The following is an 18,665-nucleotide window of genomic DNA, read 5'->3' on the forward strand; positions in this document are numbered from 1 at the left end:
TCTGGTCCTAAGGATTGGTAGTATATGGTGGGGAAGGAAGGGGACAAGGTAGTGGGTATTAAGTGGTAAATGACAAGTGTCATTCCTCCTCTTCTCCTGGGTAAAACACCTCAACGTCTATGCATCCTCCAAGGTCCACCCACACGGTCCCTTTTCCACACTGCTTCCTTACTTAGTAAACATTTCTGCTATTGGACCCAATACACTATGGTGGAAATTTTTGTTTACATGTCCATTTCACCTACCAGATAGTAAACTCCTGGAAGGAAGGGGCCATGGCTTATTCACCTCTGTTTCCCCAGCACCTGGGCCAGATCAGGGCACATAATGGCGTAATGAACCTTTTTCCACCTCCCAGGCTAAGTTGGCCACTCCCTCCTCTATAGTACTTTACATTCTATGTAGGCCTTTAATAATATGATCAGCACGTTATCAGGATAGGACCTATTCCTTTTACATCTCTATATCCCCGGAACCTAGCTAAAGCTAGGTGGTTCGTAAATAGTTGTTGTGGGAAATACTGCTGAATAGTCAAATGTGGCCAGATGATGGGAGACCTCAGTAACTCAGGCACGACAAGGTCACTGTAGATTTTCAGTACAGAGAGTGAGCTGATAAAAAGCAGAGTTTTAGCAAAATTCCTCTAGGCAGCCACAGGCCAGAAGACTAGATTGGTGTGGAGGAAGATGAAAGCAATGCAAAAAGCTCAGAGCTGCCATGGGAAACTCGGCAAGTGATGGAAAGAGCCTGACTAGGCTGTGGTCCACAATGAATAGACCCTGTGGTCAGATGCTGACATGACCTCTGCCAGCTGGGTGATTTTGGGCAAGTCACAGAACCCCCCTGAGACAGAACCATCACCTCACATCGCTGTAAGGATTAAGTGAGGGGAATATGTAAAGTACCCACAATATTGCCTGGCACATAACAGGTACAGAAATATTTGATTTATGTATATGCCCCACACCTTCCTTAATTTTTCAAAACACACATGGATCTCATGAGAGTATTACAAACGAAGCATAAACCTACCTGGACAAGCAGAAGGAGGTTTGTATCTGGTAATGGAGATTTCAGCTTCAGGGCCTGCAAAAGTTCTAGAACAACACTACGAGACAAGTACAATTTATCCCGCTCCTAAATAAAACAAAATAGAATTTCTATTAGCAATTTCTAATAGTTCAGTTAGAATGTCAAAAGAGCTTCCAAAAGAGTCACAGATCAGAATTTTTTTTAAGTATTTAAAAATGCATAGTGAACTGCTGTTGAGAAATCAAATTAAAACAAAAATTCATTTTTGTGTGTAATGAGTTTACTATAGCAGTGAGAACACACAATTTGATGGATAAGAAAAAGATAGGCCATCTCTTAAATCCTGAAACCATGGGATTCAGTTCTTCACAGGAAATGATAGGTTCCCAGAACTGCAGAAATTAAACAAATGTAAAATTATCTATCTTTTTCAATAGAAAATGATTTAGAGAGAAACAGGTACAACTGCTTAAAGGATTTCATAGCCTCTCTAAGGAAATTACATTTTAACTGGACTATTTTAAACATACAGAAAAAGAGAGAGATGAACATACCATGTACTACTACCCATCTTTGTCAAATCATAACATTTTGATTTAACATTTTTTAAATAATAAATCAAACATCACAGAAACAGTTGAAGCTACCTACATAGTGCTCTCTTTTCTTTCTCCCTTCCTCGAAGTAGCCACTATATTGAATGATGCATGTTTTTACAATTGTACTACATATATATTCTATATGTATATATAATGCATAGTGTTTTTGCATGTTTTTTAACTTTCTATAATGGTACGGTATTGTGCATATCTTTCTGCAATTTTTCACTACATTGTATTTTTGAAATTAGTCTCTATTGACAAATGTAGCTCTAGCTCTCTCAATTAAACAGCTTAATATTTTATTGTATGAACAAAACAAAATTCATCAATCTGTCCTCCTACTATTAATGGAATGCTAGATTGTTTTCAATTTTGTAAGCTATTTTATTGTCAACTATAACACACATGAAGAAAAGTACATAAAACATAATTGTATGGATAAATGGGTTAGTATAGATTGAACTTTCATGGAATCAGTGCCCAGATAGAACAACAGCACATCGTAAGCCTTTTAGAAGCCCCCTGTGTGTCCTTTCTTGATCATAATCAAGTACCTGGAGACACTGTGGGTCTGTATCCACTATCTTTTCTTTCTACTCATTCTTGCTCATGTTATCGTGCCTCCTTCTTTGTCTGGTTATCTTTGCGCACTAGATGCTTTATTGAAAAATTATTTGTAGAAATAATTCTAGGCCTGAAGTGTTATCTTCTTCCAAAGAGTATTCTGTTTCTTTTTGCCAGGTTCCTGGGAGCACTCGTGGTCCAGGGTTACCTTAATCAACACACGAGCCTTGTACTCTCTTATCTTGGGCCATCAAAGAACTTGACATTGAGCTGCATCCATGTGAGGGCAAGTTTACTTCTGGGTTATCTTTACTTTGTGGTTCCGACCAAAAGTATGCATGTGTGTGGGGCGGGGGCGGTGCATATCAGACAGTCCCCACTCTTGGTAGATACTGCATTCTGACTTTTGTCCCCCTATCCTGAATCTTCCAGAATTGCAGCTCACCCATTCAGTCACACCTACCAGACAGGCAAACACCCCCAGGGCAAAAATAGTCTTCAGGACTAGGCTGCGCATTTCTGTGCTCTCCCAGATATTAGCCTGGCAACTCTTCTATATCTGGTTAACATTTTGATGCTTTTAAAAAGTTTTCAGAAAGTATTTTGTTCACTTTTTTTTTTTTAACTTTTTAATTTAAATGGGAGCATGCGTTCAAATTATCTAGCCCATCATTATCCAGGGAGAAAGTCTAGGATTTTTATTGGAATTACACTAAATGTACAGGTTATTCTGTGAGAATTAGCTGTCTTTATTACTGGGTCCTCATCCATGAACATGAGATCTGTCTCCATCTATTTAATGTTGTTTAATAAAATTTCCTGGTTGTCTCCATAAGGCTCTTGCACATTTTTGTTAGATTTATTTTTTGTGACCACAATAAATGACATTTTGGAAGCATATTTTATAATCATTTGTAGCTGAATATTAAGGTAGATGATTTCTGGGTATTCATTTGTGTCTAGTATCCTTGCTGAACTCTCTTATAAAAATTATAAAAAGGTGTCTATAGATAAATTCTTTTTGGTTCATTTATAATCACATCATCTATGAAGAGTAAGAGTTTTATTTTTCCTTTCCAATCCTTGTACCGTTTCCCCTGAAAATAAGACCTAGCCGGACCATTAGCTCTAATGCATCTTTTGGAGCAAAAATTAATATAAGAACTGGTCTTATATAAAACCTAGTATTATACTATACTATACTATACTATACTATACTATACTATACTATACTATATTATATTATATTATATTATATTATATTATATTATATTATATTATATTATATTATATTATATTATATTATACCTGGTCTTATAGTAAAATAAGATGGGGTCTTATATTAAGTTTTGCTCCAAAAGACGCATTAGAGCTGACTGTCCAGTTAGGTCTTATTTTCGGGGAAATGCGGTAGGTTTGGTTTCTTCTTCCTGTCTTACTGAACTCAGTAGGACCTCCAGGACCATAATGAATATAAGCAGTGATAATGGGCATTGTTGTCTTATTTATGATTTTAAGGAACTACTGTTAGCATTTCACCATTAAGTATAATGTTCTCTAGAAGTTTCTGGTAGACACCCTTTGTCAAGTTAAGGAAGTTCCCTCTATTCCTAGTTTGACAAGAATTATCATAAATTGATGTTGAATTATATAGAATGCTTCTTTTGTATCTGCTGAGATGATAATAATAAAAGTTTTTCTCCTTTAATGTGGTAAGATGGTGACATAAATAGATGTTCTAATATCTAAACCATTCTTATATTTTGAGAAAATCCTCACTGGGTCATGAAGCTTTAGTTTTAATGTATTAATTTGCTATTATTCATTCAGAATTTTTGCATCTTTGAAGTATAATTGGCTTATCATTTTCCATGCCCCCATTGCCCTTGTCTGGTTGGTATCAAGAGTCTACTGGCCTCATGAAATGTGTTGGGAAGTGTTCCCTTTTTTCTATTCTCTATATTAATTTGCATAACGTAGAGATCAATCTGTTCCTTAAACGTGTAATAGAAGTTGTATTTAAAACTGGAGTCGTTTTTAACTACTGATTCCATTTTTAATCATTTAAATCTAGTCCTCTTTTTTTCTGATTGTTATATACTACATTTTTATAGAAAACTGTCCCTATTGTCCAAGATTTCAAATTTACTGGCATAAAATTGTTCATTTTTAAATCTCTGATATGTCTACAGTTAAGTTCCCTCTTTCATTGCTGATTATCTGTCCTTTTCTCTGCTTCTCTTGATCAGTCTTGGCAGTTTTGTCTATTTTATTAGTCTAACCAAACAGCCCTCTTTTGGTTGTATAGATTCTGTATTGAACCTATGTTTTCAATTTCATTAATTTCTGCTCTTATTTTTATTATTTCCTTCCCTTAAATTTTCTTATGGTTCCTCTGTTATTCTTATTTTAACTTAAGTTGAATTCTTTAGCTCATTTAGTTTTTCTTCTTTTCCAATAGAAGTATTCAAGACTATAAAATTTCTTCTAAATATCTCTGTGGCTATATAGTCTCAAATTTTGGAACGCAGTATTTTCATCATTGTGTAATTCTGAATTTTTTTCTAAATTCTCTTATATCTCTTTTGATCTATGAATTATTTAAACCTATGTTCCTGATTTCCAAGTATAGCAAGTCCCAGGCCCCTGTTAACTTTACATGCAATATCTTTGTATCAATTAGAAAAAGAACACACACACAATACAAACACACATGCATATTAACATATAATTGCAAACCAGAAAACCTATATGTGTTTTCAGAGCCCATATGCATACGTGTGCATATGCACTCTCATCCACTCACACACACCCTCAATGTCACACTGGCACACACTCTATATACACCCTTCTCCTGAAGATAAAGTGATTGTGTCAGGGTTGGAATCTGGCAGGGGGGATAGGATTTAGACATCTGAGAATAGGGGGTAGTCAAGAATCTCCAAGACTCCTGGAGGGGTAGGAGGGACAGGGCAGAGCCATGTACATGTGTGTACTGTGGTGCGTGCATGGGTACTATTCTCTGTGTATGCAGGGGCCTGTGAGCTGGTGGGGGTTTACGTAGCGGGTACTTCTCCCAGCTGCTCTAGGACTTAACCAGGAGGCCCCAAATCTCTACATCTGCCTCAGTACTCACAAAAAATTTAATGTGTCTAAGATGTGAGTGGTGTCCCCTTAGATGTGGAATCCTTTTTTAGGCTGCTCTTGAATACCTATATGCAGTTACGGTTTTGTTATTGAATAACAATTTAATTGCATTCTGATTAGAGAACTTTGTCTCTGAAACTGATTCCTTAGTATGTGTAAAAACTTTATTTGTGGCCTATTACCTGTTCTAGCTTTTAAAAAGCTCCACATGTTTTTTTTCTTCAATACATGCTCAAATTGGTAGATTCAAGATTCTTTGCATGTCCACTAGATTCAATTTGCTCATTATATTGTTCAAATCTAGTAGTCTTAAGCCTTTTTTATCTGATCTATCGATTATTGAAACAGATGTGTTAAAAATCTCCCACTATGATTGTGAATTTTTCAATTTTTCTTTGTAATCCTATTCACTTTTATTTTATATATTGAGGCTACATTATAAGCTGCGCAGTTTTAGAATTGTCGCATTTTCTTAGTGAATCGTTCCTTTTATCAATATATGGCAACTTTCTTTATAATAATACCTTTCAACTTAAACGCCATTTACTGGATTCAGCTTTTTGTTAATATTTGCCTGGTGTATCTTTTTTCACCCTTTTCTTTCCAACTTTCTCAGTGTCTTTAGATGTGTTTTAGATGTGTTTCATAAATAACATGTAGCTGGATTTTTAAAATCAAATCTGCGAAGCACTAGTGAGTTTAGTATACTTACATGAATTGTGATTACTGAAATATTTGGAATTTATTTCCATCATCTTACACATGCTTATTCCATCTTGTTCTATTATTCTCTTTTCTCTTGATTGACTTTTTATTCCTGCTTATTTTTCTACTTGTTTGGAACTTATACATTTCATTTCTGGCCTTTGGAGTTTTTACACGAAAAACATTTACATGTATTCTTAGGAGTTTAAAGTTACTTATTACCTCTGCCTTTCTTTTGAACAATATATAGAATGTTTTAACTCATATTCCCAACAGTACATACCCCTCTTACCTTATAGGTTAGTTACCTAATATTTTAGTGTCGTCTTATTTGTACATCCATCTGATGAGTCATTATCACTACCGCTCGATACTGTCAATGATCTCTTAGAGTTCTACACTTTACCAACTCCTTTGAGCATCATTCCTTCATACATTTCACTCCTTCCTTCCTGATTCAATTTTGTTCTTATTGTAATACATCCTTTAGTACGTGTTTCAGTGAAAAATCTATTAGGAAATTTCTTATTTTCCTAGTAGTTTACTTATTTAGCCTTCACTCTTAATTAATAGCTTAGCTGGTAGAGAATTCCAGGTAGACAGTTATTTTCTCTCATGATTTTAAAGACATTTTTCCATTCTCTCTGGCTTCTATTATGCTGTTGAGAAGTTTGTTGTCAGTCTATCTGTAGAGTGTCTTTTCTTTTGGTTGCTCTTAAAATATTTTGTTTGTCTTCTTTGTTCTGTCAAGGTGTACCTTCTTATGTATAATACGACATAAGCACGTAAAACTTTAGTTTATTTGTAACAATTTTAGTGCTCATTGTGCCTCCTGAATCACAGCATTAATGATTTTCATAAATTTTAGAATAAAAAGCCTATTTTTTCGCTCTAAAACATTTATTAGATACATGTTAGATCTTCTCTTTATAGTCTTCATCTCTTTCTCTCTCTTTGCTGCATGCTATGTAATTTATTCAGGTTTTTCCATATTGCCAATTCCCTATTTGGCTATGTCGAATTTGCTGTTTAACCTGTCCATCAAGTTTTTTTTATGTCAGTGACTATTTCATTTCTAGAATTTCTGCTTTGTTCAAATCTATCTGGATTTTTTTTAAATAACTAGATCTCTTTTTGTGTTTTTAATTCATCTTTTATATGCTTATCATTTAAAGTATGTTTTTATAGTCTCTATCACATAGTTCTAATATTGGAAGTCCTTAGGGGGAATAATCTTGCTGTTTCTTGACTCTGCTAATCTAGCTCATGGTGGATTATTTCTTCATATGTTTCGTAATTTTAGATTGTGAGCTCATGTTCGTCAGCATTTTAATTATGGGAATCCTGTTGGGCCTAGGTTGAAAGCATATCCTTTCAGAGAGGTTTGAGAGTTGATTTTGAGGTTGCTTCTGCTAGACACTCCAATGCTATTATGTGCTCAACACCAATGTTAATTGACTTTTCAGTTTGGGGGTTCAGAGCATGCCAGTATTACAAATTCAAATTCTAAATACGTTCAAAGATAGGCTCATGATTACTAATGCTCAAGCAAGACTATAAATCTGTCTCTCAGTTCCCAGGCTCAGACAGATCCCATTCTTTGTCACTGCCATATAAGATTATATTCTTTCCAAATCACCCAGTGGTGATTTTTACCAAATGGATAGCCTTTCAAGAGTTCTGACTTTCTGCTGGGGATGACTCAGCTCCAACTCCCAGCCTGAAATAGTCCAAAGAGCTCATCTCCTTTCTCCTTATGGACTTTAAAATTCAAGCCACTAAATTACCAAGACAAGCAATTCCCTCATCCTAAGACTTCTGCAATATCAACTTATATGCTTACCACTCTGGTTTTCAATTTTATCTTCATTTTTGTCTCTTTCTTTCTTACAAAATTAGCTATATATTTAAAGTCATGTTTATTACATTTCATCCAGCATGTCTAGTGTTTCATGGTACAGTTTTCAGGTTATCTAGACTTCCGGATTGGCAGAAAGAGAAGTCTCCAAAATCCTTACCTTTCCATGCCTTTCTTTTGACTAAATAGGGAGAAGGCTCAATTAGATATTGTTATTTAATTATTTTTTATAGTTTCTCATTATCTATAAAGAAGGTGCCAACATCCTAGATTGAAGCTTTCTATAAGTAACAGTCATTTCAAGTTGAAGAAATGAGGAAGGGTAGATGACAACAGGAAGGGTAGATGACAAGGTAGAAGTGGGAGGCCAATAAAGTTATGAAAAATTATGAGGGGATATAATGTATAATGAGTATTCAAAACCAAAATATCTTGAATTCAAATAGGTGCAAGGCCTCTTGTAATTGTTACCTTAGCACAACCTAGAAAATATAAACTCATTATGGGCCTTCCTCTAACAAAACACATTAATCTAAATAAAACAGACACAAAGAAAATGACTTCTAAAACTAGAACATCTTTTCAATTTATTTGGTGCTGTGTCTTACAGATCCATTTTTTAAGTGGAAAAAAAGGAGTGAGGTTATTTTTCAGGAAGGATTTTGGGGGGGAAAAAAAAAAAATATATATATATGGATTACTCTGGAAGTTAGAAAACATCATTCCAGGCAGAGTAATAGTTTATAATCAGAGGGACTACAGAGAAGCTTATCATGGAACACTGAACATGGCAGAATGGGCACAAGATGGAAAGAAAGGAGAGAAGAGTGTTTTTAATAGAACTAAATCCTTGATATGAAATTAGATTTTTATGAGGAAAACAAAGGGCTTATAGAAGTGGGCAACATGAATACAGGACTATTCTGACGGTTCAAGAGAGAACCACAGAAACAGAGACCCCATTGAAAATGAACTTGGAAAACTTGGGAATGGGAACAGTTACGTTTGTACATTGTTCTTAAGGACAGAAACGCTCTCAATTTGCCCTGCCTCCTGCTTTTCCATTAGGCGAGTGTCTACCAGCACCAACAAGGCTGTTGCTATACGCTCTAGGCAAGCAGTACTTTTCCACTTCTCTGGTGGGGCAGGGGATAAAAACATAATGCAATAGAGAGAAACCATTATTAAGGCAAGATGACAAAAGATGAGATTACAATCTCAGAGGCCAAGAACGCAGAACTGGGAAGACAGACAAATAATGAGAATTAAGGAGCTCTCCACGGGCTTTTACAAATGACAAGCCGATATTTTTCCACTTTGGGTATAAAAATAAGATGTAGTGATGGCCTGCCCACTAATCATGGGATGGTGAACTTGAAAAGGACTTTAAGAGGTCATTTCGACCATTATCTCATTTCATTCCAAATACCTCTTCTAAACCATATGACCCTCAATTCTCCAAATTTGCATATTTAAGATATGTATGTGTAAAGCGTTTTCTTCCAATGATTATTTATTAGACCTCAGTAGAATTATTCATTTTAATGATATTGAAGTAATTAACCTAACAGGGATTTGACACTTATTAGAAAGGATACGTTTCTGCCAGTTTTCAGTTTCCCAGAACACACACATATGCACTCTTACCTTAGTGAAAGCTCGGTAACATAAGCCACACACCTCCACCAGGTAGGCCAAAGTGAAGACAGCATTCTGAATTACAAAGCTGAGCAGTTTTGAAAATGGTTCCAACAAACTCTGCAATGAGATTGAGGCCAAACAAAATCAACTGCTAATATTTTCATTAAAAAAGCATTAAAGTCTTATGACACTTTAACTAATGGGACCACTCTTTTTTTTTATTTCAAATCTGTTGCCAGGTGGCTACTGCAGCAACCCCATTGGTCTAAAAAGTACAGACCTGCACCTTCAATCAATGGCTCAAAGAACATGATTTAATCATTTTATTGCTCAAAAAACTAAAATCCATTTTTCCAGATGGCATCATGTATAAAGCTACCTAACTCCAATCCTCTCTTCGCGTCCACCCCTAGCAATCAAGACTCTGTGAGGACTGCATTAGATCATCCACTCTATTTCTCAGAATCTGTAGGCATCTGTGGGTTCATCAGATCCAGCTCTTCTAGAAGCCTGTTGTCTGAGTCAAATAGCACAAACCAACCCTTACATGTAAGTACCAAAGCACTAACTATTAGCTTAGATAAAATTTATCATGACCCAGCTTCCTGCCAATGTTTATCAGGTCAGTTTTAGAACCATATGCTTTCATAAGTCATTTAGAAACATTGATTGAGCACCTCCTAAGTATCAGGCAGACTCGGATACTTTCATATAGCTTATCTCACTCAAATCTATTACAACGAACCTGGGGAGACAGTATAACAGTCAATGACACAAGCTCTAGAGTCTCATCCAAGTATTTTCAGATTCTAGTTCTCTGTGACCTTGAATAAGTGATTTAACCTCTCTGGGCTTGGTTCTCTCTTCTATAAAATGAAGACAATAATGGTTTCCACCTCATTAGTGTTATTGTGAGAATTAAAGGAGATAATGTATGTAAAGTACTTGGCAATGGTAAGCCCTCCATTATTGTTAGCTATGAGCCGCAGCATAAGTCTCTGAAACTTTACTATGCCCATTCTGCAGCTGAGGCAGTTAAGTAGGCAAATAACTCGCTTAAGGCCTAACAGCTATTGAATGGAATTAAAAAGCAAATTCCAGGGTAATTTTCCAGAGGCAGAACTGCTCTGTAGGGAAGACAGGATTTGAATCGAGCTCCAAAAGCCTTCCGTGCCATGATTTTTCAACCTCTATAGTGCTAACTGTCTGGATTATAAAAGTAATACATGGTCCATGTGCAAATCAAGGTTCTGTAGAAAGTATACGTAAGGAAATAAAAGTCATGCATAATCCTACCACTTAGTGATAACATTTTGATACATTTCCCTTCTTTGTTGCATACCAGTTTATTAGTTGAAATCTTACACATCTACAATCCTACATTTTGTTAATTTCATTCTATTAATATAATCGAAGTCATTTCCAATGCTATTTAATTCTTCATAATCATCCATTTTAATGGCCACGAAAGTCACATTTTATTATAAACAGTGTCCCATTAAGTATGTTTTTGCATGAAATTTGCATTTCATTTTCTTCCTTAGAATAGATTCCTGGAAAATAAATGATTAAATCAAAGGCTATGAGCATTTTGAGATCCTTTTTTCCTTATTGATACAAAAATAAATTCATTACATGTTAATTGTCCCCGAGGATAGGAATTACGTCTTTTATTTGTTTGTATTCCCCACAGAAACCCATGTAAGTGCTTCCCATATTTAAAAAATCTTAAACTCTTTGAAATAGCACTGTTGGTACAGTATTCTTTGCTCTGTATAAATGCTGTTGCCTGGAAACACCGACGATGGATGAATGGGGGCAGGATATATAGCAATGTTGATATATGATGCATCCTTATTTGTCAAAAAAAGAAACCTGAATTCAAACCTACATAGAAATTTGCTCTTGTATCTAGCAAAGCAGCATGGTGGTGGGGCAATGTGGTACAACAGCAAAATCAAGGAACTTGGAATCAAAGGACCTACGTTCAAGTCTCACATCGTTCACTAACCAGTTATGTGACCCTGGCTGAGACACTTCATCTCTCAGCCTGTTTCCTTATCTGTAAATGAACAGATTAGACCAAATGATCTCTTTGCAACTTTCCAGCATAAACCATGAGTCTATGAAAGCACCTTCAAGGTAAAAAGTTACAGAAGATGTGCCCTTCTTGGTATATTAACCAGTAGTTACCAGCCACTGCAATACAAACTATTGCACCACTTCATATAAGGCAGCCCAGAAATAAGGCCAGGGAGACAAAGGTGCATGAGACACAGAGCTGGACTTTGTGAAGGTCACAGTCTCACTGGGGAGACTTCGGCACAGAGCTCCATCAGGTATTGTAGGATCTGATATAGAGGCACGTTGCTATAGGGAATACAGGCATTTTTTAAATTGACATTCAAATTCTCATCTTGAAGAATGAGAAGGAGTTCACCTCCCTGACAAGGGTATAAAACATTTCAAGCAAAGGAAATGGTCTAAGCAAAAGCAAGGAAGTATGAAATTAAATAAGATCATAAGTGTAAAGTAGTTAGCACAATGCCTGCCATATGGTAAGTGCTCAAAAACAATGGTGGTTGTTTTGAGGATAATGATGATTCTGGAAACAGGCAGGAGGCATGGGGGATGGAACAGGTGGCTGAAGACTAGGCTGGAACGGTAAGCTGGCAAGTTAATGAAGCACCTTCTTGTATGCCACATGAAGGAATTTGGACATTACCCTAAAAGAAATGAGAAATTATCAAAGATTTTTAAGCAAGGAATTAATGCGATGAGATTTGTGTTTAGATGGTTCACCCAGTTCATAGTATGGAGGACGGACTGGTGGACATGGCCCAGGACGCAGAGGACCAATTATAAAAAATGATACTGTGACATATTAGAGCTCTTCACGCTAGACACTTTCAAGGAGGTTGAAAGTGAAGCATTCGGTATGAAATAACTATTTCTTCAATATTGCTACATGTCTTTTTCGGTTAAAAGATAACTGAAGAACCAATTGGTTATGTTTTTCTGAAACATACATACCCTTGTGGCATTGGTAGAGGGTATCTTCAAGAGGCAAATCATAATTCTCAAACTGGAATCTAAAGAACACTGTGAACAAATATGAAAAAAGTAAACATCAGTACCCTTCTTCATGTATCTTTTGTTTCATACATTTCCTATAAGCACTTATTTTAGGAAATAAAATCTGAGATAGAGCTATCTCCTCACAGTTTTCCATGCCATAAATTCATGTTGAAAAAAAATCATTCTCAGGTTTTAAAAATTTCATTAAACAATGTTAGACAATTAAATAATTAAGCATAGCTCCTAAACTATTTCTTGAAAGATATATCCCTAAAATTAAATCAGGTAGAGTTGGATAAAGAATTGGATGGATGGATGGATGGATGGATGGAATGATGGACTAACAGATAAGTACATAGATAGATATTAAATGTGCCCAACTCTACACAGGTACACTCATTTGTAAAAGGTCATGTTTAAAAAAACAACAACTTAGACTGATTTAAAACCATTAGGCTTATTAGTCCAAATAAGAACCAGTTTCATCTGCCCTTTCTCTGCTACTATAAGGTATGACAAAAACCTAGGGAAAAGCAGTAAAAGTCCTACAAGAGAAAATCATGCCTCACACATCTACTAGAGTTGTACTTGGCAAGATTCCATGTCAATAGGTACTTTTTAAATCTAGTTTACTGGGATTGGGGGAAAGTGTTACAGCAAGAATAAACAACAATATTATTACATCATTAAATACATCACCTTAAATACATCACAATGATGCATTAAATACATTACATCATTAAATACATCACTATAGCAGGCTACAGTTAAATCTCTACAGCTGTCTACAATATTTACCTCTTTAAGGTACGACAGACTAGGCCAGTGGTTTCCCAAGTATAACCCCTAGCCCAGCAGCACCCGTATGACCCGGACACTTTTAGAATGCAAATCCTCAGGTGGCACCCCTACGGAATCAGAAACTCTCAGAATAAGGCCCAGAATCTGCCTTTCAGCACATCCCTTAAGGACACTGACGCACACTGAAGTTTGAGATCCATTCTGTGAACTGATGAGAACAAACTACAGAAATATCAATGGCTTAATATTTTCCCCAGAGATTACAAACAAAGCAGAAGAGGATCAGAGGCAGTGCCCAGATGTGACCTAGCAGGGAAAGTTTTTACACACATTCTGAAAGTATTTCACAAGTGCCTTCTAAGGTAACCATTAATCTATTTAATCTGCTCAATGCCCATGGGAGTAGATGTGACATTTACATTACTTTGAACCAGGAGCCGAAAATTGGCTGCCTATGGGTTCCTATGGTATTTTAAAAATCAGGAAATATCGTCTTGGAAAACATGGGAAGATCAACAAGGTGAAGTCTGCATTCCCACATAACAATTAGCTGTAGTGGAGCAGCGGATGCCCCGACAGAAGGGACTGGTACTTTCCAGTTCTCCAGGATCTCAATTGTCCTTATGACCTCACCTCACTCCACTCCACTCATTAACCTTGAAGGCAGGGACCCTGTGGGCAGGGCTGAATGTCATACATTAGGCGTACCAGTTGTTTACAGGTGGGAATACTTCCAACTGGTCGGAGTTCAAGTTAAATATTTTGACCAGAGCATAGCCCTATAGGCATTTGAGTTTGCCATGGCTGCCCTACCCCTTTGTGTGGCTCTTGAGCAGCAAATGACCCTGAATGGTTCTCAGGTTCTAGGGCGGATCTATGTGGCCATGTTAAAATGTGTGCACTGGATGTCCTATGTGTGTATTCCCAGTCACTGCATACATACATTCCTCTTTCCTTGAATGTAGTCAGCTACTCTAGATCTGTGAGTCGACAAAGATTGGAAAGATCTCGGTATTCCTGTTGCTCACAGGAACTTCAAACTCAAAGAAAGCAGCCAGGGTCCCTAAATTTTCATCCTTACAGAACCTATTTTGGGGTCATATTTTCCAAATCTCCCAATTTGGAAAAAGGTATTATCAGGGGTGGTTGGTCTTTATAAAACATTTTACACTCATATTAGAAGAGGTGCTGCCAACGTGTAACTTCACTTGTCAGATTAACAAGTGATTCCTTTTGCTGCAAGTTGCATATTTCTATCTGATCTGCATAAAGCACAACAAGCTTATAGAGCAAATGCGGTTCACAGACACAGCAATGGCCACGACCAGCCACCGCTTTGTCCCTGCTATAGCGAGACCTGATTGCCTCCAATTCACCCCTGCTTTAGAAGGACCCAAAGTCGGTAGCTGGAAAAGGACTCTGGAGTGGAAGACAGGAGACTGGAGTTCTAATCCTTACACTGCCACCACCTCTCTGAATTTGCAGTCCCCCATCTGAAAATGGGGACGTTGGGAAGGATGGTTTTTATAGGTCTCTTCCAGCTTTAACAGTATAGGATTGTGTTTTAGAACTTAATGGGTTCGTGTTGAAAATGTTCCTTAGGCTGTCAGATTGCCAGCTAGGTATTGTGTCTGTATTTTGGAGGATGGCATGGTGGGGGGTGGGGCAGATTGTAAAGCAGTCAAGCAGAAATATCATCCTGGTCTTGCAAGTATTTTAATCACAAATGCACAAGCAATCACTTCCTTCTAGATAATTCTCTAAAATTGAAGCTTTACATTACATGTCTGGTCTCCTTTTAGACAAAATTATTTATTTATTTATTATTTAATATCCACTTGAGAAAAATTTCTGGCTAAACACTATCTACTAATGTATTCCTGACCTATTTTTTTTTTAAATCAACTGGAATCATGAAATCAGTAAATCAAAATACCTCCTGCACTTGCTGTCATTCTGTAACATCTGGAGGGAACAACCTAAATAATACTCTCTACTCCTTGACTAATAGATTCCTTATAGCCCCTTAGGAAATATTAAATCACCCAAGACCCTGCATCTCTGCTAGCGGAAGGTTTGCAAACGGTAAGCAAGTAATTTGAAATGAAATCCTGGGCTCAGCTTACCTTCAGAGGCAAGACAGAAGGCAGCTTGGCAAAAAATGTCTGAAACTGGTTGCTGACTGTGGTCCAGAGGCTACTAGGGGAATCCATGGGCAAAGCTTCCATGAAGGTAGCAATGTTTTCCAAACAGCGGATCATAGCACCCCCTGCTGGTAAATTCTTTTTGTTATTTAGACCCTAAAAACACAAAAGCATAGGCAATCAACTGCTGCAACAGCGTGGGAATTCATGTAGCTACTTGGTGAAGATCAGTTTTAAAAATCACATATTCAGTCTACAAGCATGTCGTGTGCCTACTATATAGGCTAATCATTGTAACTGACAGGAGGAGTCCAGAGCAAAATCGACAGATTCAGACACTTAGGGGAAAAATTGTGATCTTTGACTCACTGAAGAGAAGGTGGAATGTAAGCAAGAAAAAGTTCTTTTAAGGATCTACAGTTGGTGTGGTTAGGTGCTAAGACGACGATGAATGATACTTGCGGGAAACACCATTGGCCAAAGAGTAAGAGTAACAACTATAGGAGCAGCAAAGTTCCTATGGCAACCTGACAACCCCCCCAAGTTCACTGAGAGAGCTAACATGCAGAGGACCTGAGACATGAATCCAAGTCTCGCGATACAATGAATAAGCAGTGGTGCTGAGACTTGACTTCAAGCCTGGCAACGCAGAAAATAAGCGGGACTTGAATCCAAAGCTCGTGATACACTGAATAAACAGTGAAACTTGACTCCAAGTCCCACAATACAGTGCACACTGCTCTACCCAGCACACATTTCGAAAGCCAGGGAGGCCTGGGGACATGAGTGCACACAGGCTGGCCTCCACCCCTTGGTTGAGGATGTTCAGAGGCTTTCAATAAATAGGAAACCCACACAAAAGAGCAATGTCCAACTGACACTGGTCTGTGCGTTGGCGATTTTGAATAAATGTCTAAAATGTAAAAATATTTAAAATTTGATTTGACGTTTTAAATTTACATTTTCACTTTGAAATTTAAAAATGTTTAATTTTTAAATTGAATGACTGAATTTCTTCTGCAGCAGGGCTGTCATCAAAGCAAACCTACCTCCAAGAGCTGACTGAGAGCAGCAACAGAGCTCAGCTCGCTGAAGTCCATCAGAGACGTGGCTAAGGTCCGTAAAAAAGTCCCATCTGGAAAGTCAACAATCAGATTTAGTAGTGTTCGGCTTTCAGTGACTAGCCGCGTCTGTGGCGTCTGCATTCCCTGCAGGTGAATTACCTTTGATAGTGCTCTGGAACAGCTGCGGGAAGATACCGTTGGGGGCCAGCTGATGGAAGATACAGCGCAGGAACTGCTTGGCCACCCCGGCGGCATTGCCGGGAACCATCATGCTGGAGTGGAACAGGGAAAGAAAAGGCAAGGAGTCATGGAACAAACAGCATGAGCTTGAGTATTTATTTACTTATTTATTTAGGGTTCGGGCATTGACACACCAATCCTCTCATGGAATATCTCATTGTCATTTTCATCAGTGAGATGAAATGTTCTAATCGCATAGAATCCTGTTAAGTTTTTAGAAAGAGAAAACCAGGAAATGCCAGAGTGATCCCAGACTATTCCAGCCACCCCAGGGCACAGAGGAGTGTTCTGAAGCTCCGAGAGAAAAGGTGACCTGCAAAGGCCACAAGTCCAGAGAAAGGCATCAGGACTAGAACTCAGGATGAAGATTATTAGCAAGATCCTCCCAGGAAGTGTCACTGGCGGCTAAGAGAGAGCGCTGCCGGGAGGAAAACTGCAGGGAGGGAGATGTTCATTCCTATTGGGAGAGCTGGGAAGACTTGGGAGCATCTGAGTTGGTACAGGGCTTTGAAATGCGCACTTTCCCCCTTTACTCTCTGTACCATCTCTGCATAGCAAGAGGGAGCCAAGAGATGATGATGTGGCCCTGTCCCTCAGAACCAAGTGTCAGAAAGGATGTTTCCAGAGTGATTAGGGGGTGAGTTAACAGAAGGAAGAAAGAGGAAATCAAAGAGCTCAAATCGGTCACTGGTAAAAAGTCCCTCATACCTGAACTGTTTCATTATGCCACGTCTACCCTGAAATGCTGGTTCAAACATGTAGGTCAAAAACGTTCTTCAGGAAGAAATGACACCAAACTTACACAAACGTTTTCAAAAATTAGGGAAGGAGGGAAGCCTTCCCAACTTATTTTATGAGGCTAGCATAGCTCTAAAACTAAAATCAGACAAAGGCTTTACAAAGAAAAGAAAAAAAGACCAATAGTTCTCATGGACATTTCACCCAACAATAATTATGGATGATGGACCATGACCAGATAGAGTTTATCCCAGGAATATAAGAATGACTTAATGTTCAAAAACCAATCAATAGAATTCAATACATTAAAGAATAAAAGGAAAAATAAAACATAGTTATTTCAACAAATACAGAAATTGTATTTGAGAAAATTCAACATACATTCATGATAAACACTCTCAGCAAACTAGAAATAGAAGGAAAGAAACCTCCTCAATCTGATAAAGTTCATCTATGAAAAGCTATTTAATAATGAGATATTAAATGCTTCTCCTGTAAAGAGCAGGAACAAGGCATGAATGCTCACTCACATCCGTCTTATTGTGCTGAAGGTTGTAGCCATTGCAATAGGGCCATAAAAACAAAAACATAAGAGGCATAGAAATCAGAAAGAAATCAGAAACTGTCACTATTTATAGATGATATGATTTTCATATACAAATGCTTTTAGATTCTATGGAATCTAAAAAGAAACTACTACAATTAATAAGTGAGCTTACTACATTACAATGTTAATACAAAAAAATCAATTGTATATTTATGTACCAGCAGCAAAAATTTGGAACATAAAATTTTTTTAAATTCCATTTACATTGGCATTTAAAAAACAAAATTTGGGGGAATACATTTAACAAAAGATGGGCAATACCTCCACACTAAAAATCATCAAACATGGTGCAGAGAAACAAACAAACAAAAAAAACTGAATATAACGAGAATATATACCATGTTCATAAATTGAAAGACTCAATACTTTCATGATGTCAGTTATTTTTAAAATGATTTATAGTTTCAATACAATCCCAGCAGGCTTTTTTCCCCTAAATTGAGA

At 37.2% G+C, this 18,665-nt stretch overlaps 1 protein-coding gene across 17 annotated transcripts in view; it reads right to left on the reverse strand.

Annotated features, from left to right (window-relative positions):
* Positions 1-18,665, reverse strand: part of UNC79 (unc-79 homolog, NALCN channel complex subunit) — a 233,123-nt gene that overhangs the window by 28,512 nt on the left and 185,946 nt on the right. For all 17 annotated transcript variants that reach the window (XM_074327017.1, XM_019745590.2, XM_074327014.1 and 14 more), the window contains 6 exons: positions 16,796-16,908; positions 16,622-16,707; positions 15,555-15,728; positions 12,583-12,651; positions 9,556-9,666; positions 1,033-1,137 (listed from right to left, as the gene is read on the reverse strand). In XM_074327017.1, coding sequence (XP_074183118.1) covers positions 1,033-1,137; positions 9,556-9,666; positions 12,583-12,651; positions 15,555-15,728; positions 16,622-16,707; positions 16,796-16,908 — 658 coding nt within the window. The remainder of the gene's footprint in view (positions 1-1,032; positions 1,138-9,555; positions 9,667-12,582; positions 12,652-15,554; positions 15,729-16,621; positions 16,708-16,795; positions 16,909-18,665) is intronic.

Source organism: Rhinolophus sinicus, linkage group LG03 (genome assembly GCF_036562045.2).
Source record: "Rhinolophus sinicus isolate RSC01 linkage group LG03, ASM3656204v1, whole genome shotgun sequence".
In the NCBI taxonomy this organism is placed as follows: Eukaryota; Metazoa; Chordata; class Mammalia; order Chiroptera; family Rhinolophidae; genus Rhinolophus; species Rhinolophus sinicus.